At 43.4% G+C, this 19,523-nt stretch overlaps 1 protein-coding gene across 1 annotated transcript in view; it reads right to left on the reverse strand.

Moving 5' to 3' along the window:
* Positions 1-19,523, reverse strand: part of CAPN13 (calpain 13) — a 51,250-nt gene that overhangs the window by 22,351 nt on the left and 9,376 nt on the right. Inside the window, exons 2-9 of the mRNA XM_090134741.1 lie at positions 16,993-17,168; positions 16,755-16,909; positions 13,874-14,709; positions 9,405-9,653; positions 5,402-5,471; positions 4,449-4,567; positions 1,834-1,967; positions 63-237 (exon numbers count right to left, since the gene is read on the reverse strand). Coding sequence (XP_089990867.1) covers positions 63-237; positions 1,834-1,967; positions 4,449-4,567; positions 5,402-5,471; positions 9,405-9,641 — 735 coding nt within the window. The 5' untranslated portion in view covers positions 9,642-9,653; positions 13,874-14,709; positions 16,755-16,909; positions 16,993-17,168. The remainder of the gene's footprint in view (positions 1-62; positions 238-1,833; positions 1,968-4,448; positions 4,568-5,401; positions 5,472-9,404; positions 9,654-13,873; positions 14,710-16,754; positions 16,910-16,992; positions 17,169-19,523) is intronic.

Genomic DNA, 19,523 nt, shown 5'->3' on the forward strand with positions numbered 1-19,523 from the left:
CAAATGAGTAAACTTGATGCAAACATAGCAAACCAAGATGTGCTTCTGGCCTTGTGACTCACCCGGCCTGAGGTGCTACATCCCATCAGACACTGAGATTTGCTAGCAGCTTTCAGAATGTCCTCCAGATCAGGAGGGGGGTCCTTTAATGAGAACTGCATTTGGACTCCACCTGTGAAGTCTACTAAAGCATCAGAAATGTAGCCCCCGTGCAAGTTCTGGTAGGAGCCCTGCAACCTGAGAACAAAAAAAAATAATTCAGTAGTCCTTACACCATGGTTTTATTAAACAGCATACAGTGATGGCTTCTGAAATGAACACAGGCACTGAGACAGTGAAAATGGGGCAGCCAGAGATGTTAGGGCCAGATAATGAGGTCAGGTAATGAAAGGCAACATGACTGAAATAAATGCTCAGATAAACACATGCCCTCTGGGATGAATGAAGCAGGGGACTTCATTCAGTGTATTCACCCAGACCTGGAGCACCTGTCTAGAGTCATTATGGATAGTGGGAAATATGTAAGGTGCATCCTGTTCCAATAGACACACTTTAAGGAGATGAGATGAGTCTCATCCTGAAGTATTCAGTTTTTCTTCTTCTGAACCAGAAGGGAGCCAAACACAACTAGTTTAAATGGATGCTTCAGCTAAATGAAGGCAAGCTATTAATTCCTACGTAATACTTTGTCATGGCTCTTCACAGAAACAACCAGAATTCCTTTTGCAATTGGAAAATAGAGGTTATTTCTCTGTATTTCCAATGCAAAACAGAAAAAAAGTTTTCAGCACTGTTCCCAAATTACTCTGCTAGAGTGCAAGAGGGCAATAATTTAATGTTGTCACCACAGTTCTTCTGTCTTTATCATGCGCTTTTTATAGAGGCAGCAAATAAGCTGGAACACGTTGTATTTAGAAGAGGTAGATCATGCTGTTAAACCTCACTACGCACACTGTATTTAATGCATATAATCAAATGAAGTCTGTGGCTAACTGTATTTTGAAGAATTGTCCTTGTCCTCCACGGATGAAAAGAATTAGTCACGGGCACTGGGGAGAAGCTTCTCAAGTGGGAATCTCATAAAGAGCATCCCCTGCAAATTTAATTTAGTAGAGGTTTGCTTTGCTTTGTAAATAAAATCTTGTGCAGCAAACTGGTACCAGCTCCCGAGACAACTCTTCTGAAATATCTCAGGGCAAAAAAAGAATCCTATTCTTGAGTTACTCAGAATGCTGCTTTAGCATTTGCTGATTCTCAGCCGGATTTGCTGAAATAATTAGCTCTCATTACCATTTTGTACTTCACAACAGTTTGTTTCAGGGCATGTCTGCCAAGCCCCAGCCCTTCAGACTTCACTCTAGCATGGGAATTTCTCTTCAGAGTATTTAATAACAGGCAGCGTTACAAACGCTAAAGGATAACATTCTGATCTCATTGTCTCCACCCAACATCTGCGTGGTCTCTTGGTGACTACAGAGGTAATCCCTGCGCAGTCTGCAGTTTTAAACAGAAAAATACAGAAAGGAACACAGAAGTGAAGAAGTTTGCTTAAAATAATGAAGGGAAGCCCACCTCCTTCGTGTAGCTAGTCATTGCCTTCTCCATTTTACTTCTCAGACACTAACATCCCAGAGTTGGACAGAGTACATTTAGGTCCTCAGCATAAGACCTACATCTCCAGGTTATATTGATCCTGTGCTTGCACACAGCCAGTTTCTTACAAAAGCATAGGACAACACATGCAGCTGTGAGCCTCAGTTCCTCCCTTTGTGATCTCTGTAAAGCAGGGGGTGAAGCCACCCCATAAAGCACTGGGTAGGAGAACTGACTTACTTGGCATATGCTTTTTCCAGCAAGGATGGCCAGAATTCATTTGATGTTCGAGGGTGTACAGACAGGTAATTCCCATTTAGGAAAGGCAGCCGGTCATCTATCACTACATCCACCCAGTCTCCAAATTGCCAGAACTGAAGGAAAAGAAAAAAAGAAAAAAAGAAAAAGAGAAAGAAAAGAATGAGCCTTTTTTAAGAGCTTATATTCATGCCAAGCAACTGTCTCCTGAAGCAGCACAGGAATTAATCTAAAGCATGGATACATGCAAATTCTCTCCCAAACTACTTCAGGCTAATGGCCTAACTTGTGGACCAAGCTACCACGTGACTGTATTTTCCATAGCAGAGGATATCATTTGGAAACAAACAGTCCTGCAGTCAGTTGGAGGAAAGATTCAATATGGGAACTACGCTAATATTATTGGGTGACAGCAAGAGCTTCAGCTGATAAACAATTGAGCAGACAGTTCGGTGAGCCTCACTCCTGGACTTTCCCCTGCAACACAGCTTTGGCCAGAGAGTCTCTGTCAAGATCAAGTCCCTAGATTTCCCTTTCTCCATATTTCAGTTAAGACTCAGATATGTGCTGTCGTGGAGAGGGAAAGCATAGTGACTAAAGATCGTTTTGAGGTGTTATCCGTCTCCCTGATAGATGAGGAGGATGCAGGTAGTGGACAGAGCAGATGTTTCCAGCTGATGGAACCTTTTAATGGAGAAGGCTGGAAAGGAGGTCCGTGGGGATGGCCTAAAGGAGCCATTTCCAGAGTCATTAGCAGATTAATGTACCTTAGCATGATTCACAGTCATAAGAGGCCAAGTTCTTATTTGCAGTAATGCTAAGGCCTCCAGTGGAAGTACGCCAGCAATAGATTTAGTCTACCATTTTATTTCACCAGCTTTGGCCAATGAAAAACCTCAAAGTGAGCTGTTCTTTTAGAAAAGGACAAGACCAGATCAGGTCAGATTCTCATTTTAAGTTGATGCACTCTGCCATAAGCCCTTGTAGTCCCTGAGGAACATTTCTGTTTCTTTTCCCAGGCTGAGCTATTCCTTGCTCACATGCAGCAGACCCTGCCTCAGAGGTATCACTTTATGTAGCAGAAAAAGGGATTCCTGTAAAAACACAAGACTAACTTAATCCAGGTAGGTCCTTTAAGTTTTTGAAGGTTACGTGGAACCTGACATCCCAGTTGCATAGTTTACATAGCTCTTTAAACATTCCTGGTGAAATAAAGTCATTGTAAGTATTTTCTAGACAAAAATGCTATTCATCTTAACTACTGCTGATGAAATGCTGAACACTCTTAATTCTTGCTGATGAGCAGCCAGCACTGTGGAGCAACCCCTCGTACTGCTGAGGCAATGTGCTCCAGATCCATAAAGGAAAATATTATGCTAATATAAAAATTGGAGCTTCTATGATTTGTCTTGAGATTCTTCACTGAACTGAGGACTGGTGGCTTTGCCTGTGGATGGCAGTAAAACGTCTTTGATGGAGTAATTGAAAGACATTGCCGAGAAGTCATTTCCATTCCGAGTATCTTTCTCAGGGGTTTATTACTTGAGGAAAGCCAGAAACAGTTGCATTGATTTGCAGATGAGATGTCAGGAAAAACATTTTCAAATACCGTAAGGTATTTATATTGCTTAAGATTTAAGGATTGTTCCTAACTAATCCTTTCAGAGCTCTCATGAGAGAAAATTTAGCTTGCATCTTTTTAATTTAAGTGGTCTAGAATCCCTTCAGCTGGGTTGCCTCACGTAGTGCACCTCCGCGTGTTGGAAAAGGGCCAAGGCAGAAACATCTGATATTCACAGGAGCAAAGGAACAGAAATTTATCCTGCCTATGAGATAATCTTCCTGGTGCTGCTCCATGAGAGCTCCAAGGGGTAAAAGAAGTGCCACTGCCAGAGCTCTCTGTGTATAACAAAACAGACTTCTGAAAAAAGGAACATGATGAGTGGCCAAGTAATTACTGATTCTCTCTACCTCCCATTCAGCTTTCAGAGCTTAATGGTATGGCAAATGCTTCTAATCCCATAAGATATTTGACTGACTCAGATGCAAGCAAGCAGGGCCTGACAGTCATTCACATCTCCCTGTCTCTTACCTGAGAGATTCAGAGGATATCAAGATTTGGTAGGAAATGAAATTTACAACAGAACTTTGCTCCTCTCTCTGAATCTGTTCCTCTGACCTCTCTCCCAGGATTTGCAATTTCAAGTAAATTCTACCCAGCTAATAGGGAAAGCTATTAGAAAAACAGAAAATGAGTCCAAGTAGATAAAAACCATAAGTGCACTGACAGCCACAAAAAAAATCAAAGCAGAAACCAGAATGTCATCTAGACTATCTGTGTATGCAGATCCATCCACACAACTGGTATCTGTACCTCTGGAGTTGGGTACAAGTCAGAACTTTCAGAAAAGGGCTTCAGATTCCCTGGAGTTTGATTGTACCACCTGGAAAAGGAGGACCCGTTAGAAAATTTGGGATTTACTGCAGAGTTCTTAATTGGTTCTCAGAACCAAAGCACTCAAGGATGTTAATATGTTCAGATCCCTAAATAGTCCAACCAGCCAAGCTGAGGAGTACAGATATGGCAGATTACTTACCCGAAAATGGAAAATCCCAGCATAATCACTCTGGAATCCTTGGTCTTTTGGTAAAACATTTTCCAAAAATCGCTTCTGCATTGTCAGGGAGCCCAGGGCAGCCAGCATCCAGCAGTCACCTCGAGGAAGGGAAAAACCCAGTACGCTCAGTGAGTTATTCACTGCTGTGGACAGTAACTGACTCCTCAGAAGAACAGACTTAGACATCTAAGAAGCAGCTTATTAAAAGAAGCAGCATTCTCCTGTCTTCCTTCTGTCCTTCAAAAACATTGAAATGCAACCTAGCATTCACCAGTAATGCCCATGGGAGCCCTGATGCCACTTAGCCGTCCTTGGCTACTTTCATACTTCTCATATCTTTTGTGGTCATGTTGAGATCTGCAGTCTAGAAAGTAGTATAGAAAACCTTCAAAACTCCCAGTGAGGTGAGAAACAGGAAGACAGCTCTTACAGTATGGGAGCTGCTCTCAAAGTCAAAGATGATTATGAGCTGGAAGAAAAAGATGGAACTGATATGAGATGCAGACACATATCTGTCTGAGTAGTGTAGAAGATGGACAGAAGTACCATAAGAAAAGAAAAAAACACAAAACAGTAAGAGTGACCGGATGGAGATGTTAGGATGAAATACGTACTGGAGCTGTACCTGCTTACCCAGTAATTGTATTTGACCCTCGTATTCAAAGTTTCTACCTGTTCTTATATAGGCCTTGTCCTTATATAGAGAGAGTGGGTGCCAAGTATACTAAAGTAGCAGGGATTAGAGCTCCTGCTTTTGGGAATCCTGTTAAATATCTCCAATAAATTGCATGCAGACTTGCAGCAGTCTGGAGTGAACTATACTGTTCACTGAGGTTACCATGATTCATGCCTTTCCAAGAACTCAGATTATTACAAAACAAGCACAGGTTATTGCTCCCTGTCAATCTTTTCCAAAACAGGAATAACCTTACCTATTTCTCCTTGAATAATATCAAATCTGCTAACTCCATCCATTATCAAAAAGGGGTTTCTCAGAAGTTCCTGAAAGAAAGAAAATGCCAAGAGAAGTGTGGGGACCCAGCCTCTGCCAGCCACAAGTTCCTGCCCCTTTCTGAGTCCCTTACTGGACTCAGTCTCTTACTGGTTTTTCATTTGGGTTTGTCTAATGCTACAAACATTTTCAGAGGGCTCTGTGCCCAGCTGCCAAACCATACAGTTTTCATGGAATTGGATTCCTAGTGAGGTGGTGAACTCCCCATGGCTGTCAGTGATGAAGAGGCATTTGGATAATGTACTCATTAACATGCTTTAACTTTTGGTTAGCCCTGAGGAGGTCAGGCAGCTGGACCTAATGACATCTATATGTCCCTTTCAACTCAACTATTCTTCTATTCTAGTCTACTCTACATTTGTGATGGGAGCAGCACTTTAGAAACCTAGCCCTTTTCCAACAGAAGGAAAGGGAGGAAAGGAAGTCTCCAATTAGCTCCTCATTCTTCCAAGGAAATATAGTGGTCATAAAGCATCAGGAACTACTGTCTGTTATTGCAAAGCATAGCTATGTGCCTAGTTACTTTGCACATTGACTTTGCAGAACTTTACAATGCACTAGCACTCAAATAACATTCAAATGATAAACACGGAAGCTAGATTTATGTTTCCAGAAAGTTTGCTGTGTTTCACAAGAAACTATTATGAGGCTTCATAGCATTTTCCCCTGAATTCTTCCATTTCAGTGTTTGGTACACTACCTGTATAATGGAATGTTGTATAGAATCTGCTTAGCACTAGTAGCTAAATTAGTAGAAGCCTAATACCTAAGACTGATGAACTTTTACACATACACAAGTAAGGAAGGCTACAGAGCCAGCTCCAACTGGAAAATAAGAAATTAAGAAAGACTGTATTGACAGACCACAGCCATCAGCAGTCATACAGCCCTGCAGACAGGAGAAAACAGCTCACCTAGAGACAATGAATGGAACCAATCCAGAGCAGAAAAACTTTCAGCTATTGGTACTATTGGAATGCCAGGTGAGGGCTTGGGAATGTAGATTGTAAGGGCAAAACTGCCTAGAGATTTCTTTGCTTGCAGTCCTTCCTCAGAAACACCCAGCTTGATCTGTTGCTGTAACTTTAACTCTGAAGAAGATATATTTTTATTTTTGGCTTATTAGTGTCGTGGAAGTGAAGAATAATAAAAAGATTGGTGTTGTTTGGAAGCTAAACTCTCCTCTCAGCTAGACCAATCTTAATTCAGCTTCACTGCTGTGCCTGTCACAGCATTGCTCTGGATTAAGAGGCAAAGCTGCTACTGCTGTTCTCCATGCTGAGGGAATTCCCCAGCTCTGTGCTGAGGATGAATCAGGCATACATTGATGTTGCACGCCCAAATCCACAGGAAACCTCCACAGAGTAGCCAACACAGAAATGAACCAGTGAGACTAACAAGGGAAGGAAGAACGTGGAATGAGCAGCGCTGGCTCAGACCAAAGGTTGCAATTCTGTCCGACAGGGTGGTGAAAAGCAAGCTCTGCTCCTCCTCCTAATGCTCCTCCTGCATACATCCATATATCTTCCATCCACTGGTGGTTGAAGGATTTTCTTGGCTGGAGGCTTTATCAACAGTTAGATGTGAAAAAACAGGCTGACCTTAAGGGGTTTTGCCTGCACCACCAGAACTTATTTCTTGCTTTGCAGCAGGGTAACTCAATTCCCGTTCACATCTTTTCAGCACAAATACCTCAGTGCCTTCAAAAAACTGCCCCAGCTCTCTGTCACAACAGGGATAGAGGTGCTTGGACTGCACAAATGGGAGCCCACCAGTGTGAGAGGAAAGCCCTGCTAGAAAACAACCATCACTGGAGGCAGAAACCCATTCAGATTGCACCTGCAACTCCTTTGTGTGGTTCAGCACTAAAACACAATGGCAACTGCAAACAAAGAAGGTCAATACGGGACGAACCTCAAGACTTTGAAAGGAGAAATAATGAACAGGATATAAGGGAACCTCACATTTCCATAGTTTGCTTAAGGCAGCTTACATGACTATGTACGTTTGTTTTCTCTATTTTTATTTCTTTCTATTTGATAGGTGTTCCTGCATTCCTCCCCCATGCCATTAAAGCTAAGTTTTTAGGTTAACTCCAAACTACCATCTGCTTTATTGTCTGAATAGAAGTTGTCTGTTTCTCCCCTCTGGCTACAGATAAGCCAAGATTGATGCAGCAGGAACTGCAGCTCAGCTTAGCTGTGTGCAAAGATCCTAATTCCAAAACACTTTCTTTTAAGGGCTCGGTCCTGTTTATTCAATTTCTGTGTGCTTAGATTTCTTTAATGTTGATGCCGTTTCCGGGAAATCTCTGGGAATTAAAGAAAGTGCCAATAAACAAAGCATCACCCAAAGCAGTGTAGAATTACGATAAGCATTCTGTTCCTGAAGTACCTGCACCTGCTTTGCAAAGGGCAGAGGAGGAGGAGAGGTCAAATGTGAGAAAGCCCTTCTGCAAAATGACTGTATCAAATAAGGAAACATCTATGATTTAAATAAGTAGTGAGTCCCATAACAAAAGCATTGTCTGAAATTTTACTGTTTTCCCCAATGCTTTTTAGATACTAAGTGCAGTAGCACGATGTTCCCCAAGTCTTCACTAAGGGACGATTCATGCTAGAAGCACCACGTGCAAAAATCTCTACCATGAGGGCTTGGTGTGAAAATAGGTCTGGAGCAATTCCCATCTAATGGAAAGCCACAACTACTGCACAATTAGGAAAAGGGACATTTCAAATGACCTACCCCTCCAGGAACTCCCATCCCAAATCAGCTCACTTTTCAGCTCGAAACAAGTTGGTACTGATTGTTACCACTGACTCCTGCTGTATGAAAATCAGTCTGTTTTCTTCCCGCTTTCTACATTACCCCCAGATATGAAGACTTCAAGCTCTGAACATAATTGGCCATTTTCTCAGCAGTGTACAAGGTAAAATTGTCAGAGTGGTGTTGCTCAACTGCTATATCAGAGCTATCTGCTACGTAAGTAACAAAACGCTGTATGACTCAGAAGATGGAAGCTAAGAAACTAATAGGCCCAAAATGACATTTTTGTTACAGATACATTTCCAGAATTATTATTATTTTTGCATCAGGGGAATAGCCTGTTAAATCTGAATGGGGAACTTTCAAAGAGGTACTGCTGAATCGTTGGCTGAGATTACACAAATGAGATCTTTAGTAGAATTTGAGAGTCGTCTAGAAGCAGATTAAATGGGAGCACTAGTTCTAGTAAGGTTCACAGACACATACACAATGACAACATTAGTGTTACAAATGCTAATCCACAGAGTTGGATGTCACTGAGATTTTCTGGCTTTGTAAGCCATACAGAGCTGTGACTGTGGGTGAAGACATTTGAGCATGTCATACTGGAAGGTCAGAATCTACACATTTTAAATGTGTAGACAAGGAAAGAAAATCTCAACTGATTTGACACCAGTATTTGGTTAAGTGCAGATTAAATCGAGGAAGGTTTTTGGAAGCAAGGCAAGAGCAGGAGCAGGAGCAGACTTGAAGGGGCAGCTGGTGAGCCCCAGAATCTGTAGAAGACAGCAGAGCCTCAACAAAGGAGTCGTTCTATGCATGCCCTGATTGCTTAGGTGGGAGCTGAACAAATGGTCTCTTCCATGGGTTGATTGCAAGCCTCCCTGTTTGCTCAGGTGTTTACAGCATCCCTCTCCTTGCTCCCCTGGTCTGCAAACGGCAGTTCACACACTAGACATGCAGAAGACACTGTCAATAGGTCAACTTCCTCCCACATGTCGCACAACAAAGGATGCTTTCTTTCAGTGTTGCATGCCCAGTGCTCCCTTTGGGTTACGCTTCCCTGCTTAGCACAGACCTCTTTCCCCCCAAGATGAAGGCATCAGCACCCACATCCAGCAGCAGTAACACAAAACACCTTGGCTAGCAAAACTCACCCTTGGCCTCTTCCACACTATTTGCTGCAGCTTATCCTTTGGGAGCAGGTTAGGACCAATGGAGCTGACATCAGCAGGGAAGGTGTCATCCTCAAACAACAGACCTTGGCTCAGACACAGGGATCGCAGGTGCTCAAAGTCCTGATTATTAAATTTCCTCAGGTTCTGGAGGCCTCCTGTTGTCCCTGCTGTTTGCATGCCTTGCTCCAACCTCAGAGCCGAGCTGAGGTTGAGCATTGTGCCCCTTTCCTGTGAAGGAGGAGAGACACAGACAACCATTAGCTATCCAGTCTGAAGTGGTGCCCTGAAGCATGTTTGAACCCCTCTTTTTTTAAATGCTTTAATTTATACAATTCACAAGGCAAGGTATAATTCACTTAGGAGAAGTGGACATTTCACATATATATGGTGAAATTCTACACCAGCCAGATTTAACAGTTAGCACTGGAAAATCTACCACATGCCCTGGGCGAGGCATCCTCCTCCTTTAATTAACTTTGCTGTGCTAATATCTAGCCTGCTGTTTAGCTTCACTTTCAAGTCACTGGATGCCATTGCTTTAAAAATTTCTTTTAGTAGGTAAAAAGCTCTTTCCTATCAAGCAAATAGATTGCTGGATCTGGTGTGTTGCTGGTACAGTACAACGGGAGCAGAAGGCTCCAATAAGAGCTAAGCCTTGGATTTCTTGAGCCCAGAACAGCCCCAGTGTAGGAATGACCCAGGCACCTTGCCTCACAGTTAGTGCCACCACCCATCTTGGTGCTTCAGGTCCCTTGGCCATCTCGCATTGTAACTACAGCACAGAAAAACAAGGAGGTTTTGTGTTCTATTATCTTAATTAAAAGCCCCATCAAAAAAAAGAAAAAAAAAGAAGAATAAAAAAAAAGAAGTCCTATAGAATTCAGAAATCACCCTTAGCCAACAAGATGAGAGAACATTCCCCTTGGGCTTGCAGTTTTTAATACAATGGAAATAAATCTCATGTAATGTACCATAACATGACAAGGGAATGGCTTCTTCTTAACAAATACTCATTTGAAACTGTGCCCGAGCCCCATGCATGCAAAGATCTATTTCTTGCAACAGTGTTCCAGCAAAACTGATTACTAATTCCAAAACTCAAATTAAAACTAACAGAGCTTGAAGGCTGGAGCTGACACGCGCTCCCTCTCTTCTGACAAAGAACACGAGCTTTTAGCGTATGTCTGTGCGCGTTTAATTACGTTGCTTAACATATCCGAAATAATTTGGCAACCAGATTGAAGAAAATAATACGTTTAACTACTTCTGGCCTTCCAAGAATCACTTTGTTGGTGTTGCATCTCAGCGTACGTGTGCACAGAGACACAAGCTCTGACTCTGATGGGGTCAGTGCTCCCCAGCTAGCACTGTGCCCCCACTTGGCCACTCCTTTCAGAGCAGACCTGGCCATATATCCTTTTCGCTTGGTTCCCACAGGTGCAACAGCAACAGCAGAGATCACAACAGCTTTTAAAACAGAACGTTGCCTGCCTGGTGAGAACCTTACAGTTACTGAACTCTGAAGCAGAAAGGCTACAAAGGGACAAAGCCGTAACGCAATGCTTGGCCCTTGGACTGTTCCCAGTCATGAGACGTGTGGATGGCGGAAACTAACTGGGGAACCACAAGCACCCACTGTTTTCTGCATTAAACAACTTAAGAACCACCAGCAAAGGGTAGGTCTCTTCACTCTCCTGCATTCATTCACAAAAGATGTCAAACCACTGTTATAATCAGATACTCAGTGGTGGCAAATGCTACTGACAGCTAATTACACTTTGCACAAAGATTTATGTCAGAGTACACGCATTATTTCCTTCAGTGGCTTCTGATAGTTTTCACTGAGTAGGAAGTGGAAATAAGCAATTAGCTTCATCACTGAGCTATCCACCTTCTCCTCTCCATCCACTTTTTTCAGAACATTTATGATACACGTTGGCTCAGCTGGGTTTCTGTACTTTAAGACTGCTGTATTTGCATCAAGAGCTAAGAAGAATCCCAGGAAGGCCAAAAGGCCATCAGCCATTCCTCTGTTCCCTCTCAAGCACTCCAAAACGTCAGTGTGTAATTTAATCTCACACACAGTATTCGATACATGCTACAGAAATGCAAGCTCTCTTTTCCTGTAAGACCCTGTCACTCATGTATTTGGAGTACTGTAAAAACTGCAAGTAATCAGTTCCAAAATGGCCTTATAATGAAGGAAAGTGGGGGTTCATTAGCTCTCCTTGCACTCAGAGAAAAAACAAATGAGAGCATGCTGGTTCTCAGCAGACTGCCATCAGTGACAGCCAACTGTACGGGAAGAGCAGGGACCTGAACCTGGGTGTCCCAAACCCTCTGACAGACAGACAGCATACAGCAGCCATGAGCTCCACCTCACCTCCCCCCAGAAAATTCAAGCACAAAGCTAGACACTTTGGCAACCTTCCTATAAATTGCTTTCCCTATAGTATCTGATACAACCCTCTGTTCCAACTAGTCTATGAAGTACTTCTTTCTGGCTATTTATTTTCCTACATAGCATAAGGACATTCCAGTTACCTTTTTTTCTGCCTCATTTAGCAGCAGCATACAGTAACTATAGAGTCCTCCTCCTCTGAGGATCTCTGCTCCCACCTGATCCGATTACTTCTGACAACTTGCTGTTTTACTGTTAGGCATTTTGTAGGATGGCAGATTCATATTTTTTTTTTCTTTCCCTCCATGCAACATTAAAGACAGGGACTCTAATTTATTCTGTCTCCCCAAGACGAATCCCTCTCAGTGTTACTGTGGTACTTTTCCAGCACTGTTCCTTGAATTTCACCTGCTTTATCTCATACTAAGTAAAATAGCAAAGTGATGTTTTACCTGCAATGCCTCCAGTGGAACCCTGCAGCCAAATCCAAGAGAGCGACAGATGGGCTGCTGTTATCCCAGTGCTCCTTTATAGGGCAGCTTTTGCCCTGCCCTTAGCAAACACAACCAGGTTGAATTCAAGTTCAAGGCCAAAACCAAACAATACGACATAGGCGTTTCATACAGATACCACGTGTATACACACACAGATGCACTTCTTCTGCCAGACACAGTTAAATCTCTATGTACGTATAAAAGTTGATAGTCTAGTTTCCCATGGCTTACTGTGGTTTCAGATGCAGCCATTTTTAGAAGGAAAACATTTGCATACACGACAATTCCAGGTTATCCTTCTTGTACCAGGAAATGCAGCAGTGACACTGGGCATAGGTTGGAAGGACTCACCAAGAAACACGTTATCAGAGCTGTGGGTGATGTTATGTGGAGCTCAGAGTTGGACTCCATGATCCAACTCAGGATATTCTATGATCCTAAGAATTATATGGGAAGAGAGAATGTTCTTCATTTTGGGAAGGTGAAACAGAATCTAAAGCCCAAAAGCGGTGGGAATGGCATGCAGCATATCCTCTGAGACACACTGCTTGGCAGCAATCCTAAATGTATTCCTACATACTATAAATCCATTTTTGAAGAAAAGGCCTTTGGCATCCTGATAGACAGCATATTAAAATTGAGCCAGCAATGTACTCTTGCAATAAAGAAAGCCAAGTGCATCCTGAGCTACATGAGCTGGAGCATAGCCAGGGATCAAGGGGATCCTTACCCTCTGCACAGCCCTTTTGTGTCCATTCCTGCAGTAATATGTCCAGTTTGGGGCTACCCAATATAAGGCTGGCCCTGAAAGCACAGTAAATCCAGCAGAAGCCCACCAGAATGGTCAGAGTGCAGGAGCACGCGGAACCAGAGGAGAGGCTAAAAGTCAAGCTGTTCAACTGGGAGAAAGGAACCTCATTGCAGTCACCTCTTTATAAAGGGCTCCCAGGACCAGCTGGAGCCAGAGTCTTCTTAAAGGGGCAGCAGAAGAGCAGAGGCAAATGACACCAGCAACAGCAAAGGAAACAACATGTGATAAGAAAGAAAAAAAACCAACAACAACAACTTCAGGATGGTTCAGCTCTGGAATAGTTGAATGAGGAGGCTGGAGCATCTCCAACCCATGGAGACATTCAGGTAGATGAGGCCATCAGCAATATCTTCCAAATCAGACCTGATTTTGAGCAGGGATGGGACTTGAAGGTCCCTTCTCACATGAATATCCCTTTGTTTCTTCTTCTGAAGCTGCAGCTAATGCAATAGCAATGAGCCTGGCTTCAAGCCTGCTCGGTTACCTTCACAAGGAGCACAACAGTCCACAGTGGCTGCAAAGGCCACCTGAGGGCCTGCATGATTAGCTCACTGCAAGCACTGTGTTAAGGCATATCTGAGCTAGCAAGCCCAGGTTATGGCTGTGTATACACAGCAGGTTAGATAATTAAACCAAGAAATTACCCTCTCTTTTTCAAGCTACCACTACCAATTCATCAAGAGCAGTTCCTCTGTAGTGAATGTTCCCAAAGCTTAGCTTGGGGCTTAACAGCAAAACATACCAGTATATCATTCCTTCCATAACAACATCTCAAGTTCAGAAATGCCTTCTGCTTGGACTGCAGTCTTTTTGGGCTGGGATGCCAGCACTTCCTGCAGCAGCTGGTCCACAGGAGCTTGGGAAAATGAAAAGATGAAAACACTCATGAAAAGGGCTGCTCAGTCTCTTCATCAATGCTTAATTGAGGTCTGTGGGTCTCCAGGCTTGGATTTTAAAAGCTGGGCACTACATCCTGCTTACTCTCATTTTAGGACTCTCATTTCCACACAAGAATTCAGCATTCAGCATACTCCAGCAGGAAATGCATCTGTGTAGATCAGAGTAAAACTGCTCCTGAGAGTGCAGCTTCACTTTTCCTTTAAGAGCTGCTTTCCACAACCACGACATAAATAAAAGCTGATTGCAACAGAAGCAGAGTGTGAAGATTCTTTTAGTTGCAGGAAACGAGCTTGGGGTGATAAATGCTGGTATTGCTCGCTCATCTGACATCACTCGCACTGCTAATTGCCTCCTCTCTGGGGAAGCAGCAGGTATGTTCCCCTCCAGGTACGGTGCTTTATTGTCTGGAACTGCTATCTCTGCTTAAATGGAGGATTAACATGATTTAAGAAATATTCATTGCAAAGTTGATTAGAAAGCACCATCACCAAGCTGGCAGGGGGTTTCAGTTACTGCAGCACGGCACCGATTTGAGAGTGTCAGCTTTCCTGCAGAAGGCTGTATTGATGTGTCCATTCTCACAGTGGCTCTTGAGGAAGAAATCCAGAAGGCACAGAGATTTCTACATGGCAGTAAGCCTTTGGATTAGTTGCTCTCCTCCCGAGTGTTTGTGCAGTCCTGCAAGAAAATACAGGCATTTGACTGAAAAACACAGGGCTGTGTGTTGGGAGAGGAGGAGTGTTTTCTGCCAGTGCTACCCTGTTTGATTCTGGCAGATGCAACATTGCACTGACTTAAGGTTTGCTCTTGCAGCTTATTCCAGTCATGAGCAGAAGATGCTGAGAGAAACTGGAAACTCAAAGTGCTTCTACATGGACAGTTACTCTCATGTGGGAGAAGAAGCCAACCCCCACCTGGCTACATCCTCCCTTCAGGCAGTTGTAGAGAGTGATAAGGTTTCCCCTGAGCCTTCTCTTGTCCAGACTGAACAATCCCAGCTCCCTCAGCTGCTCCCCATCACACTTGTGCTCCAGAGCCTTCACAGTTTTGCTGCCCTTCTCTGCACGCACTCCAGGGCCTTGGTGTCCTTCTTGTAGCGAGGGGCTCACTCCAACTGAACAAAGCACTTAAGGTGCAGCCTCACCAGAGCTGAGTACAGAGTGCTGATCACCTCCCTGCTCCTGCTGGATGCTCTATTTCTGACACAACCCAGGATGCCATTGGCCTTCTTGCTCATCCGGGCACTCTGCTAGCTCATGTTCAGCCAGCAGTCAGCTAACACCCCTAGGTCCTTACTCTCCATGTAGCTTTCCAGCCACTCTGCCCCAATCACGTACCAATGCATGGGGTTGTTGTGACCAAAGCGCCCGTGGCCTTGTTGAAGCTCATACAATTTCCCTCAGCCCAGCAGTCCAACCTACCCACATGCCTCTGTAGGGCCTCCCTACCCACAGGCAGATCAACACTTCCTCCCAACTTGGTGCCATCTGCAAACTTACTGAGGGTGCACTTAAAATATTATTCACAGCCTCTCTGAATCTCTGTGTTTTCTGTCATCTTTCCAAGGGGAAAAAAAGAACAGAATAACTTTGCCCGAGTAATCCTGGAAGCGTTAAGGAAAGCAGCTCTCCTCACACCACCCACACAGCTTACATGCTGAAGGTTTGGTTGCTGTCTTCTGCAACACTTCAGACATATGCCTTCAATTCCCATTTCCATTGTTTTTACCCCTGTGAAGGTCACATTTGTTTTCACAGAGGTACTCCTAATTGACATCATGGTAAATAAAAAGGAGGCAGGAGATATTTCCAGGGTAGCCAACTACTTCTTTTTCCCCTCAACCCTTCGCATTTGTTGCATTCACTTTGGTCAGGTGTTCTGCTGCTTCTGTATGACAGGACTAATGGAAAATCAATCAGTTTCTTTTATTCATTCATAATTTTGTATATTAGTCAAGTGTTATCACTAATTTGCTTCTCCTAGCTAGAAGGTCAGGAAAAATATTATTTGTAGAAGATCTTGTTCACTTTGGGTATACGCACTCAAACTTCTCCCCTTTCACAAGCACAAGCTTTTAGGACTGTAAAATTATCAGTTAAAATTGTAATTACCAACTTCTGCATCTTCTTATACCCAGCCCTCACCCACGAGCTGCCCCCTTAGTGGAAATTAGCCACGAGCTGCATTATTTTTCCATATTTTTCATATTCACAGATGAATCATTTTGCTTATAAATGAAGTACAACTGCTGCTGAAGTGAAATGTGGTAGCTGTATACCAGTACACAGCGAATCGGCACAGTACCACTGCCACTTGGGGAGGGGGATTTGGTGTCAAAAGCCTCTCTCTCTGGAGCCATGTTTTCAAGAAACGTCCATTGACTTGGGAAGTACAGTAGGAGTTCTTGAAGAATGAAAATAACAAACAAAGAAACAAAAAGCAGGCAGCCTGCTACAAATTCTCATGTTTGCTCTACAATTGGTTAGATATTTCCCCGTGGACTGTTCTTCCTTCAGAAAATGCCAGACTGTCAAACACAAAAGCCACTACCAATGAGTTCTCACCACGAGCAAAGCAAAATACATTTCAGTAGCACCACCAGGCTTCCAGTTTGATTTTGGAATGGTCTCTTTTTTTTTTGGTTTATAGAAAAAAAACATCACTTTATCATTATTATGCAACAAATTCAACATGTTGCTTGAAAAAAGCTGTTAGAATCAGACCTTTGTGGAGGGCCATCAGCACGAAGTTCTTGTTTCCTGCAGCAGTTAGCCCTTGTTAGGAAGTTCTGCATCCAGCCCTTCTAAAAGCCCTGTTGGTATCAGTAATGTATTCCACACTTTGTTTTTGTCTTGGTGTGAACTGACTGCAATGGTTTCTGAAAAACAGACAAATGTGAAACACTTCTGCCACGCTTTAACGAAGAATCCTTGATCTGCAGATGATACACAGATAGCTTACCAGAGGCATTTGTGGTTCACAGCCTTTGCTGATGAGATGGGCATATTGCACAGCAGAGCTCCTTCTCACTTGGCACCTTGCCATCTGTCACATGTCAGCAAGGACATGCTGTCTGTATTCTAGGTAGGCAACTTGCTATTTACCATTCCTCCTTGCTCCCACAAGAAATCCCAGGCCTGCAGATAGAGAAGGCTGCAATCTGAGAAGAGCCAGATAGCTGTCCCTGTATTGTGTTCTTCAGCAAACACCCCAAAACTGACACTGCGCTTAGTATCCAAACCGGAGCAGGAGAAGGGAAGGGATCTGAAGCTAACCAAAGGAAAACCTTAATACTGTCAACTCTGGAATTAAGAGCATGATGTGTCTGGAAGCCAGACATACAATCGTTTCCTTGCTCTGCTGCTACTACAGCCTTCTGAAAATGGAGTGCTTGCTCTGGACCTGCTTTCACTAAAGACCTGTTAAGCCTTCAAGAACAACCTTGGCCATGAAAAGAGCCACCTCATGACCTTCTTAACAACGTGAATGACTTTCAGCATCATAGGGTTGGGTATTTAAAAATACACAAATAAACATTACTGGCCTGGGTATAGTCACACTTTCTCATCTGGCTACAAAGTCATAAGGATATCTCTGAGCTTACTCATCTGATACTAAATGAAAACCAATATCCCACCCACAAAGAAGGCAACTCTGCTTATTCTTCACAGAATGGCACAGAATCCCTTAGGTTGGAGAGACCCTAAAACCCACCCAGCCCCAACCCCAGCCATGGGCAGGGCTGCCCCCCACCAGCTCAGGCTGCCAGGGCCCATCCAACCTTGGGCACCTCCAGGGATGAGGCACCACAGCTCTGGGCAGCAGTGCCAGGACCTCACCAACCTCTGAGTAAAGAATTTCTTTGCTGAATTTTCCCTCTGCTCAGTAGCATTACTTCAGATCAAAACAATGGAGAATTTCACCCCTTATCTGAAATTCAAAAGGAAAAGGGAAAAAATGCTCCAGAAAAGTGGGTTCCTCTAGCAAAATAGACAGGGTTTTTTTGTTTGTTTGTTTTTTGTTTTTTAGCTGAGGGCTTTGAAAAGGAAAGGTTTGTGCGTTCACTCTCATTTTCCAGCCTGTTGCCACACGCCTGGCTGACATGCCAGTTCCCATGCCAGCTCATTACTGAAACGCCTTTCCTGCACACTACATGCAAGAGCAGCTTTGGAGCAGCTCCAGCTCCAAGCTCTTTTTTCAGGTCAAAAGCCTCTTCTTAGAGCTGCGCAGCATGCTTTGATAACACAGGTTTGCTCTCTTGGCTCTGCTCTATCAGCAAAGAACAATGAGGACTGGTACTGTATCCAAGTTATTAATTAAATACCTTAAATAAATAGATAAGCCATTTAACTAGGGCTCAGCACGATAGATAAGCCATTTAACTAGGGCTTAATGCATGTAAGGAGAACAGGATTCCACAACAGAGAACAGCGTATGGTCCCTAGTGAACACTTTGATACTTTTCATTGACATTTCAACTAATTCTCCTTCTTGGTTATCTATATTATGTAGTGGATTAAGGAAACTCACCACAGATTATACTGATCTTTTCCAACCTAACCACTGTATTTCTAAATACCCACTTCCTCTTTGTGAAGGAGAATGGGGAGGACTAAAGCCTATTAAAGTCACAGTCAAGCATGTGGGTAAGTCAGAAATAGAAACAGGGTGAAAATACAGAGCACTGATATAAAAGAGGGCTGAAGATGGAGCAAGAGCTGGGTGAGGAGCCATCCTATTCCTCACACTCCAGCCTGAGGAGAAGGCCTTATTTCTCCCACTTGTCTCTTTGCTGCCAGCTACTCTAATGCTGGTAAGCCACGCAGAGATGCAGAAAGGGAATGAATATGGAGCAGAAATCAACAAAGCAGTTCTGACTCTCTAGTGGAAAAGAAGAGGCAGCTCCATCATAGCACCTCCCAGGAGCAAATCAAGGACAAACCTGCCACAGTGGACCAAAAAGATTTTGAATCAAAAAGTTTCTTCCCTGGAGCAAGAAAGCTGAGATACTGCATTTAGATACCAACTGGTGCTGAGATCTGTCTGTGTTGTCAGGTTTTATTCCTTAACGTGGGATGAGACCATAAGGCAATATTGAATCGATCTCCTCATTTAATGCATCCAAGAGAAAACTCTGTATAGGCATGCATGTGATGTACTGAAAGGGAGACTAAGCTATTTCTCTCCCACAGCCTGTATTCCAGTTGCTGTGCTTGTTGCAGGCCTCTGTTGTCATTAACTGGACAATCAAACTATAATGTACTCGACCCAATATATCCTAGTGAGTGACAGAGAAAGGTAGTGGGGAGAAAATACTGCAGGCTGTGATGGATTGAATTCCTAGAACAAAGAATTACTTTCCCCTTCTCTCCTCCCTTTCCATATTTCTGCCAAAGCACTGGGGATATTCCTATTAACCATACAACAGAGAGCATTGCAGCATCACACAAGTCAAGAAGATGGGTTTCATACTGACTAACCAGACTGCCACA

This window comes from Phasianus colchicus, chromosome 2, assembly GCF_987193195.1.
Source record: "Phasianus colchicus chromosome 2, bPhaCol1.hap1.1, whole genome shotgun sequence".
Taxonomy (NCBI): Eukaryota; Metazoa; Chordata; class Aves; order Galliformes; family Phasianidae; genus Phasianus; species Phasianus colchicus.